Genomic DNA, 24,634 nt, shown 5'->3' on the forward strand with positions numbered 1-24,634 from the left:
TAAAAAATAAGACAATATATTTCCTGATCATTATTAGAGTTCTGACCGTAGTTTTCATATAATATTATTGAAATAACTTTTGTAATCTCTTAGTAGTCTTTTGAACCAATATAGCATCAAACTTGAACATTCATAAGCGCACAAATTGTACCTACATAAATAAAGAAATTTCATTCATTCATAATATTACTTATCTTTTATTATAATATGGTCCTTTAAATTAGGACCTTACTGGGTGACAGTAATGTTTATAGAGTGCCGTTGTATTCCAAGGGCTGTCAAAACAACTGAACGAAAGATTTGCCTAATGTACGCGTAGACTGTGTTTTGTTTCAGACAATTAATAGCGTGAATGTTGTTTATTGTACGTCAATGTCAAAATATTATAAAAAGTTAAACTAAGAGTGCCTCCAGCAGCCGTGGCAGAGCTGCAGATAAAGCTATCAATCACTGTGTGTTTTTGAGCCAACCACCTAGCGAGAACCGCTTCATATATTGACCAAGGCTATTTGCCATCCTTTGAGACCGTTCGCCGTAAAGACTATCCGGACTATGATCGTTGAGTCAACATCTCATGTGTCGGTTATCTCGTTAGCCAAGTCATTTTAAATGTCGTTTGGTGATACACATCATTGAAGACTCACTTGTGCCTTCTGATGTTGATGAAAGTATTTAAAAATAAAATATGAAGGAAGTGCTGGAACAGGAACTAATACAATATAAATATATAATGCCACCAAAAACATAACTAACAATTAACAGAAGTCTGACAACTCATTTCTTCCACCGTAGACCTACTTATAAGTCTTATCTTATGTCGCGTAGCAATAAATAATTGCTCAGCTTAGACTATACCTTTATACTCTATCTACGTTGCTCAGACAGTGTATTGTAAACAAAGATAAATTTATATTACTTTAGAATTTAGGGGTTCTAAGCTGTAAGTACTCCATGCAACGGTATTCTGTGGTCAACACTCATTTGACATTTATCGTAGAACTTGACAATTGACATTTGCCCATTGCCCCATTAAAAACTTGAAGTTGAGATTTGAGACTTGAAAGTGAAACTCCATCCCTTTAGAGTTTAGATTTTCTTCTTCTCGGGTTTGTACGGGTACGGTTTTCTAGTATTCATTAATCATTACAGTAAATACATACTTTCCTTGTATTGAATGTAATAATTGTAACTAAGAGCGACACCAGCTATAATAATGGCTTTCGTTCTTCGAATATAAGTGTAACAAACTCGTACAACAGATTATGAGTTACAAGTTTTATCGGTGTGTTAAACCCGTGTTGCTTTTTGAGATATTTTTTCATTGAAACGTAGGATTGTAGTATATTTAAGAACCAATTCATAATGGTTGAAAACGGTGGTTCTAGTGGTGGCAGTGAGAGCCCGAGTGCAACTTGCGTACGTTCAGGTTTGCTGGAAACACTTGTTCGTGGGGTTTGGTACAGAGTCCACTGTTCATTGAAAGATGATTACTTGAGCGTTTGTTTAGATGATGGATACGATGCCACAACGACATTGAATGGAACATTAAACAATAACAATGTTGAAACACCGAACAGCGACTTTACTGAAGTACCAGAAGCAATTGCAAATCAGAAACGCGTTGTTCAGGTCGTGAAATCTGACAACAATGGGCTTGGAATATCTATTAAAGGGGGTATTGAGAACAATATGCCCATCCTTATCTCAAAGATCTTCAAGGGTATGGCTGCAGATTTGACTGAGCAGTTGTATGTTGGTGATGCTATACTCTCTGTAAATGGTGAGGATCTGAAGGATGCAACTCATGAAGAGGCTGTCAAAGCACTTAAGAGAGCAGGAAAAATGGTCCAGTTAGAAGGTATAATTTATCATTCTATTGTATGTTCCATATAGTTTATATACTTTGTTTATTTGCTTCAAATTTTAAGTACCTAATTGGGATTACTTTTTAGCAGTTGTTATTATCAGTATACTAAGTACATACTTATATGTTTGTGTACAATAAAAAGAGCTAAAAACTAAAAATTTTGTGTCTGGGAGGATATGATTTCCCTTTGGAATGGATTAAATACTTTTCTTCTTTGCTGAAATATTCTTGTGCTCTGTAAGTTGTAGGTCTGGGCACATGATATTACAAGTATTGCTCTCATCGGGAAAGTGTCCTAAAGATCTGTTTGATTTTTACAGTATTGCAAAGAGAGTGTGAGTGAAATATTTCTTGCGGCAAGTGCATGTAGCATACACGAGAGAAAGATTAAATATGCAGTTAAAATCTTGATGAAAATGATTCTTCTGGTATTACAAGAGAGTATACACTGTGGTGATCTTAAACCATCAAGCATCTTGTATGCTCATTTGTACTCCTCTTCTGTAAAAAATGTGTGGTGTAGTTTCTCTGCTCACAGTTGTCCTGTTAGCATACAAAAAGCGAATAAACAAATAGTAGGTAAAAAAACTAAAAAACACACATTTTATAGAAAACTGATAAAAAAGCCTTTTTTTTAATTTCTATAAAGTATTTCCTACTTTTTAGTTTGTTTTATTTTTAAAAGAGTGTTTTGTTAGTGTTTATAAACTCTTATTTGCATTGGTGAATTAAAATTCTCTTTTCGTATTCAAAAATTTGCTAACATTAGATAAATCGGTGAAAGATAATGGTTCAAATTTAAAATTAACTTCAATTCCTGCCTATAGATGAAAATTATATAAATTTTATCAAATTAATGTATTGACATGGGTCCTCGATATATCTACAAAGTTTGAAAAAAATCTGGCCATTTAAAGTGGGTCAAAATCACACCCCAATGAGTTGGTTACAAACAAATATAAATACAGGTGAAGCTTATAAAAAGTATGTAAAATGCGTAGATAAGTAAAATATTATCTCTCACACATTTTACTCGGAGATATTTATTTAAGTGTTGATTCAGTTTGGCACTCAAACATTCAACTGCCTATAATTGACGTTCATTAAAGTTAATTAGATACATTAATAGAGTTAACCAATTGACCTTTGTGAAGTAATTGTTGAATAGAGGTTGGGGTGTTTGTTTTGAAACCATTAAAGATTTAAAGAATGAGAAGTATTACTAAAACTAAAATTTTTAATGATTATTCAAATATAAAAACTTTAATATAAATATGTATCATCCCCCTTATATCTCATATATGTATATGTCCACCCCTGACACTACTCACATCATTTTTACTTTTACATTTTTTTGAGTTGGGAAGGTGCCCCCCCCCTCCCCCATCTAACTTCTAAATGGGGAAGAAAGAAAGAGGGGATACACCCCTATCTGGGTGTTGTGGTAACAGTTCTTACATAACCTAACTTTACCAATTGTTATATTTACCTTTTTTTTACATTTAATTTCACTGTTTTTTTCATTTACAATTGACAGCTTTTAGCCTTTTACCACTAAGATAGGTAAACCTTAGTCATGTGTATTATACAATGTGCTAAAATAAGTTATTTGTCCAACAGCATAAATAACAAATGAACTGCATTTTCCAGTAAAATATCTGCGAGAAGTGACACCATACTTTCGTAAAGCTTCCATAATCAGTGAGGTGGGTTGGGAGCTGCAACGGGGTTACATGGTAGAAGCACCTCCGTCGCCGCCATCACCGCAGAGAAGACGCGCAGATACGCGCTATGTTCCTCTCCTGATGGCTTGCGTTGCTAAGAACCTCCGGCACAATGACCCTGGTAAGTGGGTGCTGCAGGTTTGCTCAGTGAAAGATCTTTTGTTTGATTCTGTTGTAGAAACATATCTTAAATACGAACCCTAAACATATCATCTAAAATAAGGTAAATGAAAATTAAGAAATATTAATAGCCATCAATAGATAATGATTTGAGGTATTTAATGTGGAGTTTTATATGTTTAAAGTACCTTTTTATGAGTTTTAATTTTTGTAAAATTTACTTACATTTTACTAAAATTTTAGGTATTACAAACAGTCCTCTCAATATAATTTATTTCTTGTATATTTAAAACGAGACAATCTTGTGCATATATGATATTTTCGTTTTGTTTGTTTATTTTGTGTTTCTCTGAATTGTCTCTTAAAGATTTTTATGATATTAGTTGACCTGACAGACATGTTCTGTATATAATAAAAAAAAATACTGTTTTTTTTTATTAATTTGTCAATAATATATCATAACATCAAGAATTATTTCGTAAAATATGCTCCCTGTTGTTGTAATGAAATTGTTCCACAGCAGAACTGTCAAACCGTGCGTCAATAAATTCTCTCATAGAAAATATGTTCATACAAAACAAATATCAGACGACGGGGGACACATCAAAGAAAAAACAAAATTGTTGTTTTTATTTAATTCCGAACATTTGTATATTTTTTCACCTTTTAAACCTTCCCTGGACTTCCACAAATAATTCAAGGCCAAAATTAGCCAAATCGGTCCAGCCGTTTTTAGCGAGACTAGCGAACAGCAATTCATTTTTATATATATAGCTTTACTACACGTTGTTTTTGGAGGTTAAAAGCCGATCTTAAATCTACCACCTGTTCCTGTAGATATGAAGGTCGGTGACCTTGTAATGAATTGAGTTTTTGTCTTTTCCAGAGGAGCGCACGATAGAGATATACTCTCCCGACGGCGTGCACGCGCTGGCTCTGCGAGCTCCGTGCAGCAGTACGGCGGCCAGCTGGCATCGGGCGGTACACGCGGCCGTGCGCCGCGCCTGCCGAGCCGCGCTGGCACGGGCCAGGCCGCACCTGCGCTCGCTCGTCGGAGAAGTGAAGTACGCCGGCTGGCTGGCCAGGCGGCCGCCTCAAGAACATGTACGTACCACGTGACCCACTGCTTACTGTATAAGGCCCTTCACACATGAGGCTACACAAAACTTCGATAATAACAAAAAAAGCGCATACACCTCCCTTAAAGGCCGGCAACGCTCCTATGATTCCTCTGGTGTTGCAAGAGATTGTGGGCGGCGGTGATCACTTAACAACAGGTGACCCGTACGCTCGTTTGCATAAAAAAAATAACGTGTGCTCACATCACGAATATTAATTTTAAGATCAAGACTAGAGTTGTTTTTCCGTCACGATAATATGTGTACTGATACAAAAATATTTTCTGTACTGTAATAGTATTTTTTAGAATGTTCTATGAGAAGAATATTTAACCACCTCGCAAAAAAACTTAATATTATTCATATTTGCATCGCCAACTTGAAAATCACAGAATTGTTAATAGCGACGATCTCGACATGCAGCTAGTCTAGGCAACGAACGAATCGACGAAAAAAATGTCTAATACCTGTTTAATATAATTATTAGTTAGATTCGAAAATCAACGGCTATCAAAAATTTGCGTAGCTATGTGTGCGTGGGGCTTAAGGAGTCCGCCATACACCTTGACAGTGCTTAAAAACTTTTCAGGCATTGAAATATTTGTATTGTTCACTAAACTTTTATTCACCGAGCAATGCCGTTGCGTCCCATGCAAAAAGCAACTATGTGCTGTTGCTTATATGGTACATTTAGCAGAATGCTCTACCGATACTCTTTCTGTCAATCAATTTACTCAAGAACCTATAGAAATATCAAGTTAAAATTTATGTCACACACCCAGATCAGTGGTCTCTCAAATTTTTAAGTCCATGCAAAACAAATATAATGATGCTCCGAATAAAAAACAGCCTTTTAAAGAGCAAAAAATACTTTATTTTTGGTTTTTCGCAATCTAAGTAAAACCCAAGGGTTAGATATTTCATGAATCAAAGTGGCTCCATTTTTAAATATGGCAAGTTCATTTATTTTAATAAAATAAATTTTGTATATAGCAACAACAGGTGGGTGCGTCGGCGGGTTCCGATGAGTCTGACGAGGCCGAAGGCTGGCAGCCTACATTTGTTGCTATCACTGATCGAGAATTAAGGTAAGCTTTAAGATTCCTATCCCATACCGGCCGAACATAAAGTTCAAGTCTCAAACATACGCTTTATAATATGTTAAATATTGTATAAAAATGCTGAAATAATGAATTATATTCTATTTATTTATATATATTATGAATTATATTCATATATTTAAATTCGTTCGTTGCACCCGTGAGAACCTCGGATACGATATCCATAATGTTGAAATCATAATTTTGCGCGGCGGCCATCTTGGATTTCAAAAATGATCTCAAATTAGTTCTCTACACCCTCGAGAAGCTCGGATTCGATATCCATATTGTTGAAATAATAAATTTGCGCGGCGGCCAACTTAGATTTCAATAATGATCTCAAATTCGTTCTCTGCACCATCTAGAACCTCCGATTGGATATCCATATTGTTAAAAAATAAACTTGCACGACGACCATCTTGGATTTCAAAAATGATCACAAACTCGTTCTCTGCACCCTCGAGAACCTCGGATTCGATATCCATATTGTTGAAACGGCCTTTTGGACTTAAAGAATGTTCCTAAATCCATTCTCTGCACCCTCGAGAACCTCGGATACGATATCCATATTGTTGAAATCATAATTTTGCACGGCGGCCAACTTGGAATAAAAAAAAAACTGCACGATACAAGCGTAGTAGGGAGGCCCGAGAGTAAGAAATACTCTTTCGCAGTCGATGCCAATCGCTATCTCCCTTGAACGAAAACCTCCTCCTCTTCTTGAACAAAAACGTCTCAAATTTTCCGTTTCCGTTTCATTTTAAAAAAATTACCCTCCGGCGCCTAAAGAAGTTTCACTTAAAAAATTGTTTCAATGATTACAAAAGTTAAATGGCTAACGGAACTTACTAGTCGTGCGAACGAAATTAATGGTTATAATGATACCAAGTACCATCATAGTGATCTATTGATGAAGCCGGAAGCTAGACAATGGAACTTCTTGAAAATTTCACGAGTTGAAGCAGAGTTCAATAAATAGCGATAGTGCTGTGATCTAATTATAACTTCTGATGTGTCATCATAAGTATGTCGATAAATTTAAACAATGCTCCAAGATTACCATTTTAACTTAATAATTAAATCTCATTTTGCAACACACAATATGTCTAAAACATAAACAATTTTCACTATTTCTCGTGCTTGGTTATAAGAATAAAAACTCGTTTGTTTTTTAACGGAACCTGATGGACTCAGATCAGTCATTTGTAAAATCAAAAATTTAATACGGAATCGCAAATTTAGTATAAACGCTATAACACGGTACGCGAAGACTACGGCACAGAACTAAACTGTATGCGCGCGAGACGAGGGCTGCGTACAGGGTGGGACATGCTGTCGCTTTTTATCCCGAGCCTCGGCCACAGTATATATATCAACTGAAATAGTATGGAAATTACGTACAAACGTTAGATATAACGCACGCATACATAAGCAGATGTCATGCCTGTCTCTCAGCACGGAACGAGCAGTGCTCGCGCAGATAATACCACTGCGATGCCCGCATATCGGCCTTGTTGAGATCTGCGTTTGTTAATGAGTATAAGGGACGAGAAGAGCAAGACATTCAGCTCAGATGGTAATTGATACGCCCTATCCATTACCATGCAATGCCGATCAGGATTCTTGAAAAACCCAAAAATTCTGAGTGTCACTACGATTGCGCTCGTCACCTTGAGACATAAGATGTTAAGTCTACTTTGCGCCCTTCAGACCGAAACACAGTAATGTTTACACATGCTGCTTCACGACAGAAATAGGCGCCGGTGTGGTACCCATAATCTAGCCGGTTTCCTGTCCATGGAGCCTCCCATTGGTCTGTTTGCGTTTGTTTATACCTAGTTTCCATACTGCTTTAGCTGATTATGTTGTATACTGTGCCTCGAATGCTTCAACTGGCGCGCTAGCTGTAGTGTGTGGGACAGGCTGTACGAGGCGGCGCCGTGGTCGGGCGAGGCGTGGTGCGCGCCCAGCGAGTGCTTCAGCCTGGCGGCCACGCGCCTGGCGTGGTGGAGGCGTGGCGGCGCAGGTGCGGGCGCCTTGGGCGTGCGTGCGGGGACCGCGGCCGGGCTTCTAGTCCGCTCGCTGCGGGCCGACACGCCGCACGACCTGGCCGCGGTCGCGGGCGCACTCGTCGACGGAGCGCACCACGCCGTGCGCGCGCAGCCCGAGTTCACCTTCCGTGAGTATTATGGTAGCACTTCACGTGGCTATTTGTGTTCGCTATTGGGTGTTTGTTGTATTTGGCAAAATATATGACGTTCAGGCAAACATGCAAATATAGGCAAATACAACCATCCACACGTGGCAGTCAAATAACAAACACACAAACATTTGGAAGCAGAATGCAAGGTGTTTACAGACACTATGGATGGTACAATTCCAGGAATATTAGCAGTGTTTCATTGTCCTAATTCATATTCAATTGTTGTTCCAGTTCTTTCACTCACAACACAGAGACAAAAGCACGTCCGTACAAATTCACGGCGCGTGCGCTTCTAAATATGGCCATTGTGTGGACGGTTTATTTGCTTATTTGCCTATTTAACACCTTTCATGTGCCTCGAAAAACCGACAAGCGCACGGTAATGCGTATTTGGCCTTATTTGTCAAATAGGCAAATAAAGCCAACACTTTGTCAAATAAACTGTCCACACATGGCAATTATTTGCCATGTGTGCCACCTTAACAGTGAAGTTTTGTATTGAACAATTCAAGCATTTCTTTTTCTAAGTTATTTCTTCAACAAAATAACAGAGTTCGTTTTACATGCGTGTGCAAGGTTGAAATTTTATTGATTCCTGAGCCTAATGAGGGATTCAAAGTCAAAAATATATTGCTCTCGTGTGACATGTACAACTTTTATGTAAGAATAACATTTATTTAAACATATTATTATTTTATTTTTATATTACTAAATATAATAACTTAAAATTTAGATGTAAAATTTTAATGAAATGAAATTTATTTATTGCGTCGAATACAGTATACATTATAGATCTTAAATTTATTGTAGTGTCTTCGGCTAATAGACCAGTGCCGAAGCCTTTGAAAATGATAAAAAGTGAAACAAAATAATAGTAGGATGAAACCCATTGGAAAAGGACGAGAATATAACAAAAATGAAGGGAAAAATAAAGAACGAGCGATCTGAGGTCGGGAAGTTGAAAAGGGGCACCCCCCCTTTTAATTTTTTTTTTTTTTTTAATTTTTTTTAAATTAGAAAATCAATAAAATTGAAAAAAAAGGTTAATTTAACACTGAATCATCAATTTTTTTGATAAAAGCTGATATTTTGACGTCAGAATTTTCGATTGAAAATTAGGGTGCTTTTTTGATATTAAGTTAAAATAAGGCGAAAAAATAAATATTTTAAATCAAATAAATTACAGTGTATTTGGGACATAATACATTTACACCATTTAGACATTTACACCATCAGAAAGTAGATATTTCAACGAACAAAAAGCCCCCAAATGTTTGAAAAAAGCTGATATCTTGACGTCAGAATTTTCGATTGAAAATTAGGGTGCTTTTTTGATATTAAGTTAAAATAAAGCGAAAAATAAATATTTTAAATCAAATAAATTACAGTGTATTTGGGACATAATAAGGTAAGTTTTCACCAAATTTCGTAGAAAAAAATTTTTTTTTTGAAAAAGATATTAATAAAAAACCAAATACTTGGTTTTTTGAATTTTTCACCTTAATTTTGAGGTTATGTGAAAAAAGTGTAATTACAAAAGAGATCTCTTTATTACCTACAACTTTGCCATTTAACTTTTTGCCATAGGACTTGTAGTTTTGCCGGAAATCGAGATAAACCGTTTTTTACCCTAAAACACCCCCCTTTTCCACTTCCCGACCTCAGATCGCCCGTAATTTATTTTTCCCTTAATTTTTGTTATATTCTCGTCCTTTACCAATGGGTTTCTTCCTACTGTAATTTTTTTTGGTTTCAAAAATTATCGACCCTGGTCTATAATTAAAATTAGCATGCAAAAAGTTTACTCAAAATTTAAAAAATCTTTGACTATATATTTTTTTTTGGCGATTAACCATTTAAACAGGAGTCCAGTAAATCGTTTCTGTGGTAAGTTTTTTATTTCTAGAGGTAGATGATTAAATAATTTTATACTCATTGCGTAATTACTAGTAAGGTATAATGTTGTTCTGGGACAGTGGCCATAAACCAGTTTATCCGGTAATCTGGTGGAACGAGGATTCAATCCAATGGCCCTTTAAAATAAATGATTATTTTGTTTTACAAATTTAAACGCATCAAATATATACATATTGGGCAATGTAAATATTTAACTTTTTAAATAAGTCTTTACATGAATAGATCGGACTAACTCCACATATACAACGAATACATTTTTTTGAGCAACAAATGCTTGGTGTAAATTGCATATACTTAGTTTTCAATAAATTCACAACTAATTCATTATTATCAAGCCAATTAATAATATTTTTCAAAGTACAGTTTATGTCCCGTCATATTCATTTAAATGATCAATCAGTATTAGAGGACATGAGAATCGATATATCATCAGCAAACATAAAACGACGGTGTTGAGTAAGTTTTTCGAGGTCATTAATATAAATAATAAACAACAAAGGGCCCAAAACAGTTCCCTGAGGAACTCCACTTTTATAGTTGGAATAGCATGACTGATGAGTTATTATTACTTCTTGCTTTACGTTTACCACGTTCATTTGCGTACATTCCCTGCGTCCAATTAAATATGATTTAAACCAGGGTATCTAATGCCATACCTTTCCATTTTTCCTAATAAAATATCGTGACTTACGAATCGAAAGCTTTGGACATATCAAGATATCGAACAGTTGCCTATTTTTTTGCAATCATGATTCTCAGTTACAGACTTCAATAGATTAAAATTGGCAAGGCAAGTTTATCTCCCTTTTTAAAAAGTGGCATTGTGCGTGACTTTTTCAACACTTACACTTACAACAACTTAGTACCTGTTTAAACGACAAATTGACCAGATAAGTCAAAACACTTATAATCGCAATTCCGGACTTCTTTAAGATCTTTGTACAAATTTCATCTAGCCCACAGGCATTGACATTATTTAGTGACTTTACTAATTCTGCAATTTCTAGTTCATTGAATGGCATAACAAAGAAAGAGTTAGGCACTGCGTCTACAGCCCTAGAAGCATCAGGTGGGGAACTTATGGATTAAGGTTCGATTGGTAAATTACAAAAATAGTTATTAAATTTGGTTATGGATCAGAAGTCTCAACATTTGAGTTTTTCAAGACTAAAACATAAATACAGGAGCATAAGTGCTTTCTTCTTTTTTAATAGACCAAGATGTAAACAATAGGTACCTCCTCGTTTCTATGTCAAAAATATAATAACCAAACAAAACTATTTCATCAATGCACAGTATATACATTGAACTTTTCACTAAATCCAATCAATTTTGGTGACGCGAACTCACGAGATTTCAACCATCCAAAAAGTGTCTAACTATACATATTTACTACCTGACTCGACAGACGTTGTTCTGTAATTAATAAAAAAAATACTGTTTTATAGGAATTACCAATAATATTTCAAAACATCAATAATTATTTCGTAAAATATGCTCCCTGTTGTTATAATGAAACTGTTTTACAGTGGAACTATCATACCGTGCGCCACTAAATTCTCTCATAGAAAATATGTCCATACAAAATAAATATTGAAGATAAAAATAATTATGGGTCCCAAACCGAAATAAAAACTATCCTTTCTCAAGTTGGACTAAAGTCTAAATTGCACTCCATGAAGTAATCCCCATTAAAATCCGTTCATTAGTTTAAGAGTCCATCGCGGACAAACAACGTGTCACGTAATTTATATATATTAAGATATATATATTTTTTAATTATTTACTTATCGCTCACGAGCGTGTTGAAGAGGCGAACCCATAAGATTTTTCCTTCTCAACCCGGCTACAGAAGAATTCACTTCAAACCCTCGGCGTAAGGGACTACGCGCACTTATTCAGCTCTTTTCAGCTTTTGTCCATAGAAAATAACAATTTTGTATGGAGACGTGTACGCGTCGATTCAGCTTTCCGCGTCCATTCCGCTTTCGCGGCAAACCAGCATAAGATGATGATAAATGTGTTTTTATTATGCGAATGCTATAGAGCGCGTTCGGCGCTGTTCCGTCGCGTACAGCGCTGTTCGCCGTCGAATGCGGCGGAACAGCTCTTTACAGGAATGGTTCGCGACTCCTTGTCGACAAGTTGCGACCTGTATTGTTCCTGCATTGATTTGACGTAATCATTATGTACGCAAAGATTAAAGAGTGCAGACGTGATTTAAAGTTCCGTACGCGGCTGATATAAGCAGAGCTGTATAAGCGTGACCAAAATCATTGAGCGAAAGGCGAATGGAGCTGAATAAGTGCGCGGAGTCCCTAAGTGCTCGTAACTCGCAACAAATCGAAGAAAAAAGAGAAGAGAAATATCTAGGCCTCATTTTGGACAGTGACATGGCATGGATTCCACATTTCGATAAAGTAAGAACAAAATTATCATCTCTAATTGGTATGTTGCGAAACATTGTCAGATCTATTCCACGCCGTGTCCGATTTACAATTTACAACTCACTAGTTAAACCACACCTATTGTATCTCATAGAAATATGGGGCTGTACTGCAAAGTCGACATTAGTTAAACTACAGACAACACAAAATAAACTAGTAAAGCTACTGTTTCATTATCTACTACTTAACTTCAACTGAAAAAATCTATACAGAAACAAAAATTATGACAATCAGACAATTATACACACACACTCCATGCGTACTCATTTACAAGGTTTTAAATAAAAAAAATTCACACTATCACATCCTTCTTTAAAAAAAGGAATTTAACCAGAACTGTTACACGAAGGGCTAGTCATATTGAGCTGCCAATGGTGAGAAGTAATTATGGAAAACAGACAATAACCTTTGAGGGAGTTCAGATATATAACAACCTGCCCACAGAAATAAGAAATGCCAAAACATTGACTTCTTTTAAAGCGAGCCTTCAAAGGCATATACTCAATAATTATGAAATGTTTCAATAACATATGTAGGTTGTTTTATGTCTTATCTGCTTGCCTAACATTGAATTGCATTCTGTACCCACCATAATCAATGTTTTACTTTACTTTGTAAAATATTAATTTCTCATGTAAGTGACAATAGGTCTTAATGAGAACAAAGTTATTTAAACCTAACGCGGCGCCATGTTGTGTCGCGGGCAGGGTGCCGCTACCGCGGCGCGGGCGGGCGCGTGTCGCTGGGCGCGGGCGGCGTGGTCGTGTGGGAGGCGGCGGGGTCCCTGGGCCGCGGCGGCGCCCGCGCCCTGTTCCGACGGCCGCTGCACGCGCTGCGGGCCTCCGCCGACGACGACCGCGCCGCGCTGTGGCTGCACTTCGCCGGCGACGACACCTTGGTACTTGATTTCATTATTTATTAAGCTATTGCATAGCTTCTATCGCGGACCTTGTGCGTGGATTCCGAATCCAGAAATTCCGTAACGAAAATAAAACCTAACACACCCAGTGTTCCGTGATCAGCGCCATCTGTCGGAAACTGTTATGTTGTATTATTCAACGTTCGATTTGGACATACGAAATAGTTTATGAAAGTGACACTAGATGTCGCATAAGCTAACACTATTTATTTTTAAATTCAACTTAGATGGAGTAAAATTATAATTTTGTGACCAAGGGTGTCTGGCAAGGGGTTGCCACGATGGTAAGTGTCTGACAATGAATAACGTGATTTTTAACAATATTCTGAAGGTATTACCGAAAAATCGCACTTTATTCATTGATGTATTTAGATCGGTATTTTACACACCTTTAATACCGTTTACCTGACAATGCCACTGCAACCCAAACTCCATAATGGACCATCGTTCTTACCTGTTTTGGGAGCAGGCGCTGAAAAACTTTCAACTTTTATAAAATGACCTTGGTCTGGGGTCCACGGGCTCTTGCTCTAGTAGATACATTCTGAAATTCAATCGAATGTTTTTTTCTGTGTTCAGTATTCCTCAAATCTCAATTAGTCTTAATTTTCAAAATTTTTGCATAGCGGTGCCGTGACAAGTCGAGCGAACATTATTGGTTCGGAAATATTTTTGATTTTTGGTTGTTAGGTAGATTTTGGTTATTAAATTTAATTCTTATTTCTATTTGATTTGTGTTAGTAATTAGTGATCACAGTGTACAAAAACTTCAAAATATGCAAATAACTGTAGAAAAAGCTTTTATTTATAATTATGGTGTAACGACGACGTTTTGCTGCTAAATGGGACTATTTTGAGCCTGTTTAAGTGTGAAGTAAAATTCACTGATAGATGTCTATTTAAATTCAACACATAGACCTAGGATCTGTAGCCAAGTCTAGTGACCAGATCACCCAGTAACTGATTCATAAATACGAAAAACCTATGTAGGTAAATTGTTTATTAATGTAATTAATAATAACTAACTGCTACATGAATCCACAACAAAATATGGGACCACCATTGACGCGGTATTTTCTAGATATTTAGAGGATATCAAGTCTCAAACTTATGTTTCTTATTTCAGTTACCATAAACCTATAGTTTCAATGATAAAAATTCCTGAATAACCAACATGTATGTAAAAATATTTTAAACGATATTAAGTAACTTCTCATTTATTCAATAAAAGAGAAAAAAATGTTTTCTTATCGGTCACCACGCTCAAAAAATGAAAAAATTGAACTTGAATTAGTATCAAAGAAAAAACGTGAATAATTATATCAAAGAAGAATAAATAAATAATTATAATTGCATAAGTTGATAAAAAATGCTATGCAATAGCTTTAACACGTCTTTTTTTATTTATTTTCAGGGAACATGCACGCTCTTATTCATAAAAACTTATCAGGGGTTTGAAACATCGTTTATAGACGCTTGTTAAAAAATGGTATTAATAATCGCATATTAGAGCTCAAATGCTCAGAAACCTTCTTTAAACCTATTTTTAGACAAGGAACACCAAGTGGACGCTATAGATATGGATGTTAGTAAAGCTTTCGATCGAGTCAATCACTCAATTTGAATAAGTAAACTATATAACGCTGGCACTCAAGGAACTTTGCTGTCCTGGCTATCGTTGTTTTTGTCGTACAGACAACTACAAGTTGTGGTTAGCGGGTATCAATCAGATCCATTCATGGCTCCATCTGGAGTCCCTCAGGGATCCCATCTAGGTCTTATATTATTTTTAGTATTTAGTTGTTAACGACTAGTGTGACCATATAAAATCTTCGAATTTTGCGTTATTTGCCGACGACTTAAGGATTTTTAAAGCTATCCAAACTCCGTTAGACTCGATTTTCCTTCAAAATGACTTAAACAGTACTTCTCAATGGTCCATCAAAAATAAATTGCCCCTTAATGTTAGAAAATGTCAGCATATAAAATTCACAAAGAAACGAATACCACATAATACTTCATATTCTTTAAATAATCTTTCGTTAGGTGAAGTGGATGACATCAGAGAGCTTGGTATTATTTTAAACAAAACATTATCCTTCAATACACACATAGATGTAACAATCAATAAATGTTACAAATTATTAGGCTTTGTTTGGCGTAATTGCAAAACGTTTAAATCAAAATCTCTTAAAATGGTTTATGTTGCTCTAATTCGTAGCTTATTAGAATACGCCTTCACCGTTTGAAATCCATTCTATAAGGATCCTATCAAAAGCATCGAAAGAATCCAGAAACGCTTTCTGTTTTTGTTGTCAGTACATGAAAAAGAAACAGTTCGAATTAACCTCTTATAACGATAGATTAAATTTCTTTAATATAACGTCACTGGAAAATCGTCGCTGGGTTAATGATCAAATGTTTCTATTCAAAATTTTAAATCACAAAATAGACTGTCCCAATATCCTAGCCAAAATTCAATTTTCAGTGCCACGCGAAAGTGCACGTTTCACAAATTTGAAACCATTTATTGCACATTTATATAGAAGTGAACTCGGTGCTAATAGTGTTTTAGAAAGGACCTGCCGGGAGCACAATAATATTTTCAAAACTACTCGTGTTGACATCCACTCCTCCTCCCCTCAGGATTACAAAAAAATATTGCATCAATTTATCAGTCCAGAAACCACGTAACTTATGCTTTGTTTTGATTTATATCCAAAATTTAATTTTTAAATTTTTTCACTTGTTCACTTCTACATATTAGTACAATACATTATTTTTTTTATTGTAAACTTGCAACCCCGCACTTGTGCAACTCAAAAATGCACGCTGGTTTTCCTGTAATTGGAATTACACCATAATTAATACTTATTTTGCTATTTTTATAAGCTAGTAATAGTGTATAATCTATTGGCGAACTTAATAAATAAAAAAAATTTAAGCAGTCGATAGCAAAAAACATGGATGAAATCGAACAGCTGTCTCGAATATGACGTTAAATAATGTGTTAAATAGCTTCAAAGCTGTTAAAAGCTCAACTTTGTTTTTGGTTATCCGGCATGGATTGATAACTTCAGACTTCAAAATTATGATTTTTGAAGTTTGATATTATTTTGACATCGACTTTTGACAACAGACAAACCATTAACATTGAAAAAATGTCTGTTTTCATTGACTGTTCCTCGTTAAATTAGTTAAAATCATGTTTTTTTTTGTACGAAATGGCAACATTGCGTACTATAGAGACGTATTAATTATGGGAGATTCACCTAACGAATATGAATAAGGAATTATGTGGAACGTTCGATAAGCTTAAAACAAAATGCGTTTTATTATGAATAAAGCAGACAGTCTTTAATACAGCATACAGGTTAAACATAATAAAATTTTAAAGTATAGACACAAGTTATACGTAGTTTTCACAGTTTTGTCAATTATGTAAAAAGAGTACAATATTTTTCTTATGTGTATCTTAAATTTACTTCTAAAAGAGTGCCGTTGTACAAGTTAATAGTTCTTCTACAATAAGTATTCTTTGCATAGTTCATTATATCTATGGAAAATAAATTGCGGGAACGAGATGATTTGTTTGGAATTCTAAAGCATATTTTATTAATAAGAGATGGTGAGTCGACAATGTTATTTAATATTTCATATAAGAATATGGTGTACATATGGTGTACAATAACATTGTATTCTTAATGTGTTTAATTCATTGTTAATTGTATCTTACTGTGTGTGCTGCGATTTAATGAATTTTTCTTATTATCTCTGTTTCTATTTGTGAAAACAGTTAATGTTTGTTTTATAATGTGTCATTAGCTGTAGGTTTTCCTTTCATAATAAAATTTAAAAAAATTTTAACAAAAAAACAACCAACTTCAAAAACACTATTCCAAAACAATAGATATAATGTGCACTAAAAAGTATAAAAATAATTGCGTATTTTTTATACAATCTAATTAATTAATGTAATTCTAGATACGATTATTGTAATTTTTGGAATCGGCGCCTCCTCACGACTCAAGCACATCTCACCTATGTATGTAGTAACAAACGTATCTTGGATGACACCGACTCCAAATATATATATGACGTTCATTGCTGCATTGAAAAATTTAGTATATCTACACATGTTTAGACAAATTGTTAGTTAGTGTACTTCAAATTCACTAAAAATCGTAAAATAATTTTTTTTAACAAAAAACAACCGACTTCAAAAACACTATTCCAAAATAATAGATATAATGTGCACTAAAAAGTATAAAAATAATTGCGTATTTTTATACAATCTAATTAATTAATGTAATTCTAGATACGATTATTGTAATTTTTGGAATCGGCGCCTCCTCAGATCGCCATGATCGACGGATCGCTTGACCAGATCGCCAGTCCATCTTGTGGGGGGCCGCTAGGTTAACATCCTATATTTAAATGAATATTTCATCTGCAAATTTTCTTGCTGGCCGAAATAAATAATTACATATTAGGTTGTTTCTCGTACATACTAATAGGGTAACGAAATCTACAGCAATATTCAATATTAATATGTAAAAATATAGCAATGTGTTATAATACAGCATGGTTTTTTAAATTTATCTAATAATAATTTTTACTCTGCAGGAATTAGATATGGAGGGTAGTCCTAAACCAGCCGTGTTCATACTGCACAACCTTCTGTCTGCTCGTGTACATTCACTACCGAACGAGACATCCACTCAGCCGCTATAACACGAGGACTCTGACGCTTCACCCGAAGCGTTCGATTTTATATACTGAAGTAGAATGGGGTAAGCATTCTCTGATCGACGCGGTTATGTAATACGTATCAGTTATTACAATTTTTTCACATCTTTGACAGATCTGTAGAGTACCTATATACAAATAATAGCTTTTTTGAGTCTACTCACTGAATTTAAAAAAAAACAACATTCCACTTTTACAATTATATTATTCATAATGTGGTAAGACCGTAAATGATTACGTCGAGGTTAGGTCAAAGCTTCTATCAATAAACGTGATGCAATAGTGAAGCTAAACGACCAAAAATCGTATGCACTGAAGAGTGGCCGTGAACACCAGGCTCGAAGGACCAAATGTAATGTTCATTATTTTACCAATATATCGCCGGTATACTCTGTTATAATGAATACTTAAACAGTATCAATAACAACAACAAAAATGTAAACAACTTGTCAGTATACAAGTCTTGGAAACCGACAAAAAATTCCAACTAGTTAACGTTTAAGTGCATAGAGAAGTATTTATTTGGTTTTAATCGAATTTTAACCATCATTTTACGGTTTTAGTTATTTACGTTCAATATTAAGTTTTTTGTTAATTAATCGGTTTTATCCTTTAGAGTTATTTGACAGAGTATGAGCGTTCGACTATCAATTGGTAGGAACGTTCGTCTTTTGCGGAGTTAACCGGTTAATAAGTGTTAAAAAAGAACTCAACGAACGACGAAATAATAGATGCAAACCGATTTTAAGCGTTAAATTAAAACAAGCCTTGGTCTTATTACATAAGTTTTTATATCTGGTGAAATATATAAAGAACCGCGGATTGGATTGTATTATGTATTTTGGCCACGGTATAATATTCCAATTTGATACATGACAATATATGTTGAGGTCCTAAGCGTGGTAGAGTAATATTCCATAGGTTAAGCTGCTAGAAACTTTTAGAAGTAATCATATCTCTTTCGTAACTTGTAGCTTCGTGTGTATCGTCAATTCATAATATTTCTATAAAATATAATATAGTGTGTTTATTGATCTCTATATATTTCTGTAGTGTTACGACTTTTTCTAATTTGATCTTCCAGAATAAATATAATATAACGCCTCTTCTGAAATGCTGGTTTAAAATATGTGAAAACATTAACCCTCTGATTCATAATAGTCTGCTAACTTAAAGCATTGCTAATTCTCACTCTGTCTTCTTCTATTGACCTAAGTCAGAATGAGAAAAAACACTCCTAAGCGGCTGTTTAAAGTTAGCGGACCATTATGAATAAGGGGGTATATGAAGCAGTTTATTTGTTTACTTACTGTCTAGTTTACATTTGCCTTTTTTGTTTCAACTTACTGTTTCTTTTTAATTGTATTGTCTCTTCATCAGATTAAATTTAAATTGTATAAGAATAAATAAAATATAATACGAAATATGTGAAGTAATCCTCACTCTTAATAATAATAATTCTAGTCGAATTTTGTTATGTCTGTCAGATAAGTTGTCGAAGGGCTATCGGGAAATTTGAGAAGTACATCCCGTTTGAGTTTTGAGTTATAGTTAGTTAGTTATTTGAACAAATTCAACGATGGGATTTATGGTTTACTATTATTAAGAAACTTATCTATAATTGCCGATATGAATGTTGATGTTGACACAATAATCAAGAAACTAACTTTCGTAGTTACACGAAATTATGATAATGACTTATTTGTTCGAAGGAACGTGTATTCATATAATTCTTTTTTATTTTTTTTACAAATATAATAATTATTTTACCAAGTAAGCAGTAGATTATATTATTAGTAATAATTATTGTTTTGCACGGGTGTATTATATTTTTTATCCAAAGAACGAATCTCTTTAATTATTGTTCAATATATTAAGGTGTTGACGTGTTGATTATAATATATTTTTTATAATTTATTTGTTATATAGAATCGTAAGTAGCTGTAGTGTTTTTACATTCCTAGAGTGTAGTGTAGATGTCGCTTTAATTATGTAATAATATTGTGTAATCTTATGTACGATTCTGTAGAGGGTGATTGTATGTATCTGTTTGTGTTATTTGTAGATGGCAATCTTTTGTAGTTTTCAAGGTTGTTGAAACTTGCAGTCACAAAATGCGAGAGCAGTATAACCGATTTGTCGCTCTCGTTCGCACTTTCGTGTGTCTTGTACGGATGGGGCGAGCTAGACGCTAATTATGTATTATTTCCAAGTATTTTTATTATATCTCGGTTGTATATTACACGCGATTTTTCGCTAATTGGAACGCTCATTCGGAATATTTGACGAATCTCCCATCCACAAATTCTTACTAGTTTTCGATATTCCGAGGAACAACTCCTTAACCGCCAACTTTCACGCTACGAATATTGGCGGTTAAAGAGTTTTTACTATTTTGTTTGATATCGCCTGTACACGCATTTTAATACATAATATATGTTATCAATTTTCATTCATGAGACGAATAATTATGTTGATATAGATTACCTTACTGAAATTTTGTTGGAACATAATATATTTCAACATTTCTTAAGGTTCTAAATTATTTGACTATTTTCATGAAATACATATCACTTATTGAGAACTTAGTTGAATCTAGTAATCTCAAATGTAATCTCATTTTTTTTATAAATTTCTGTCGATCGCATATTTTTGAAAATTAGTTTAATGTGAGGTTAGGAGTGAACGAAGGCAATAGTTATATGTAATGTGAATGTTTTTAATGTTTGATGTAAGTTACTCCTAAGTATAACTAAGCAGTTATCGATAAAAACTTGCCGTGATGGGTAATGGGAAGTGTTACCCATAGAAATCTAAATAAGAAGGTACTAGAAGTGTTATACCCACATTAAACATGTCGGCTTACATATGACGTACAGATCACCAGCGACTAAGTAGTGATTTAGTATTAACCTGACAAGCGAGCGTGAATATGGTGTATTTTAGTATAATACCTAAGTGTGGACACTGCATAGAACCTGTTTTTTTTAATTAAGTTGCTGGTTTTTATATAAAAATATATAGCGAAAACCAGCTTTTTACTATGAAATTGTAAATTTATTCGTCTTGCCGCCATTTTTTATGAATAAAACCAGCCCGCTGAGTCTTTTGCGCCCGTTCTTCTCAGATCTGAGGCAGCCTATTTTGAATGGGTGGTAGTTTTTTACGTTCAATAAGTGAAGAATTTGAAACAACACCATTGCTGTGCAGCAATGAAACGTGTATATATATATATATATATATATATATATATATACACTAATATATATATATATATATATATTAGTGACAATTGTCCCGCAAGGACGGGAGGATGTTAGTGACGTCCTATACAATATATAGACAAATCACGTTGTATAAAAACAAAGCCGAAATATGGAACATGCCACGAATTACACCATAATAACCTTTCGTTGCCGTAATATTATCTATACATTGACGCTTTTAGCCCAAATCGTTTAAAATATTCTTGGTCAATAAGCAGCAATGTAAAACATTTATTCGGTTCAGATTTGATTCAGACAGTGACAGTTGATACACGACTAAGGAAAAAGTGTGCTTACATCCTACTACGAATGATATGTCTTTTGATGTATATAGAACGTTATTGACTTGGGTATAACATTTCTATTACCTTATTATACGCCTTACTACATTTTATAAGTACCCGCAATTTGCAATATCAACATAGCAGTGGTTTTTTTTATTAGAATGATGACATTTCACTTTTTTATCTAGATATAATTAAGTTACAATTACAAAGATCTGTTCGAAAAACATTTTTTCGATGTCTCAAAATTTCTCAATAGTACACTTACATTTTTGACGGTTGGGATAGTTTTATAGTACCTTAACCTCTTTATCGAGTTACCATAATATTCTAGTGTATTTTTTACTCTATAGTGTGATTAAGACAAACTTTGATTTTAAATTTAGCTAAACCTGCTGCATATGTGGTGATTTCGACCGAAATTAGAATGAGAAATAAAATTACCTTTCTTGTCTGTACTTTAATTGCGCTTACGGTGTTTCGTCCCCTCTGAGCTTGAGTAGATGCGACAGATCCGTAAAAAAAATGTCCAAAATAAATTTAAACGGCAATAATCATAAAAGTCCGTACGGTGCACAGTACAATTGAGATACCTTATACGCTTGCGATTCGAACCCTTTTTATTTTTTTTATGACAATAAGGGGCGAGAAGAGCAGGACATTCAGCTGATGGAAATTGATACGCTTTGCCCATAACAATACAGTGCCGCTCAGGATTCTTGAAAAACCCAAAAATTCTGAGCGACACTACAATTGCGCTCGTCACCACTCTTTCAATAGCTATCAGGTGCCCTTCAGGTCGAAATACAATAATGTTTCGCTTCGAGATCTCCCATCATACTGACAGCGCCATATTGCTTTAAGCAAAAAAGCCTTATATCCACAGTAATACTTAGGCTATTAGGCTCACAGTGCAGTACAGTTAATTCTCCTGAACTGTTCATTAAACAGACATCATAAACGCATAATCCATTATGTGTTTAGACGCCCTTTTTAGACTTTAACCATCTTATTAATAAACGCAGTGTAAAGTTAGTCTAAGTTTTAAAATGACTTCTCCCTGTCGGGTAATTTGGTAGTTACAAAATTTGTATCATGCAGTACTTAAGTATTTAATAGTCCAGACTGAAGAAAAAAAAACAGACACTTATAATACAATTTGAGCTAAAGCTAAACTATAATATTGTTTTATGGCATATAAATTGTAGTGTGTTTATATTAATTAGTGAAAAAAACGGCTGACAGAACATTATAACTAATAATGTTGAAATCGTTGGTTATTTAACATAGAAATGTTTAGTTTTTCAACTTTAATGACATCAGTAATATTATATCTCCATTTATAAATATGGACTTACCATAGAATGATGACATATACTATACCATATACCATTTATAACAAATCTAAAGTATAGCTTTATCATTACCAACTTGTCTAATATATACTATATATCTATTGTCCGTTTCATATCAATGTTCAGGTACAACCTATACATATAAGACTTTTCGTGTATCTTAATATTTCTACCCTTTTACATGCGTTTACTGATAATTTTGACTTTTTATAATATATTGGTAGTGTTTGTACACGTGTTACAAGGGAATGGTTGGCTTACTTTTATACAGCGTGGCACAACAATAGCAATATTAAATGAACCATGGGTAGAGCTACTTAACCGTAATCATAAAAAAAATTCAAAGTAAGAGGCTCCTATGCACAGGATGCCGGCTAGATTATGGGTACCACAACGGCGCCTTTTTCTGCCGTGAACCAGTAACGTGTAAACATTATTGTGTTTCGGTCAGAAGGGTGCCGTAGCTAGTGAAATAACTGGGCAAATAGACTTAACATCTTGTGTCTCACGGTGACGAGCGCAATTGTAGTGCCGCTCATAATTTTTGGGTTTCTCAAGAATCCTAAGCAGCACTGCATTGTAATGCGCAGGGCGTATCAATTACCATCAGCTGAACGTCCTGCTCGTCTCGTGCCGTATTTTCATATTTTTTTTTCCATAATAACATGTGAACATCCTGTTACAAATCTAGTAGCCGCGAGGGCCGTAGGCCTACTTCTTCTACGCCGCGCCGTAGCTGTCAGAACTCGTAGGTGAATAGCGCCCACGTAATGCCGATTAAAATTTTGTTTCATAAATGTATATTTTCATTGTTTGAAAATTTCAATATTTCAATTATTTACTTAATTTAAGATTTTTTTTATGATTAGAGGTATGTAGCTGTACCCTTGTGTTCATATTATAATGTCGCCATTGTATCGCATATATTATATATTATTTTAATATTATTACCATCTATATTATGTACAATGCATACGGATACGCCTAACGTAAATTACGTTGTTATAGTAGTTGCGGTTAAGCCGGAGTTGGCATTCGAAATGCCTTTGAATATCAGCCAAAAACTGAGAGCCAATAATTATTTGTAATTAAAAAACATCACTGCGAAGTACCTTGAAAGAATCTGTAACATGTCGCAGATAATAATTATTATCAGTTTGTTATTTTTGAATTATTGTTTTCATCACAATTGTAATTAATGTATTTCGTTTTTAAGTATTGTTGATTGCATATGTTATTTATAGATTTAATTAGTTGTTTATTGATACAGTAATGTAAAGCCGCAACGAAAATTGTTTTATGAATAACTGTAATAATTCCGTTGATTGCTTTTGGATTGATTGATTTTTTCGGTATTTTATTTGTTAAACCTCTGTGACAATATAAGGATTACTTGAGGATAAAACACCAAATGAAATAGTATTATTTTGTTATCAATTCCGCCTCCTAAAATGATATTAAGTTATTTTTTTTTATTGATTATATGATCAAATATTGTGATCAAAATATCATAATTTATCTGTATTTGATTCCTGTCAAACATTACTTATTTAATAAAGCAACGA

At 34.4% G+C, this 24,634-nt stretch overlaps 1 protein-coding gene and 1 long non-coding RNA gene across 2 annotated transcripts; both read left to right on the plus strand.

Annotated features, from left to right (window-relative positions):
- Positions 1 to 1,056: 1,056 nt before the first annotated feature.
- LOC126971797 (beta-1-syntrophin) lies at positions 1,057 to 5,950 on the plus strand. Its single transcript, XM_050818218.1, has 4 exons — positions 1,057 to 1,858; positions 3,518 to 3,712; positions 4,598 to 4,815; positions 5,823 to 5,950. The coding sequence occupies exons 1-4, from the start codon at positions 1,363 to 1,365 to the stop codon at positions 5,919 to 5,921; spliced, it is 1,008 nt and encodes a 335-aa protein (XP_050674175.1). The 5' UTR covers positions 1,057 to 1,362; the 3' UTR covers positions 5,922 to 5,950.
- Positions 5,951 to 13,324: 7,374 nt separating this feature from the next.
- LOC126971824 (uncharacterized) lies at positions 13,325 to 20,459 on the plus strand. The gene is made up of 2 exons (XR_007730997.1): positions 13,325 to 13,394; positions 18,042 to 20,459. It is a non-coding gene; the product is annotated as an uncharacterized LOC126971824 (long non-coding RNA).
- Positions 20,460 to 24,634: the final 4,175 nt, after the last annotated feature.

The sequence above is a fragment of the Leptidea sinapis genome, chromosome 24, assembly GCF_905404315.1.
Source record: "Leptidea sinapis chromosome 24, ilLepSina1.1, whole genome shotgun sequence".
Taxonomy (NCBI): Eukaryota; Metazoa; Arthropoda; class Insecta; order Lepidoptera; family Pieridae; genus Leptidea; species Leptidea sinapis.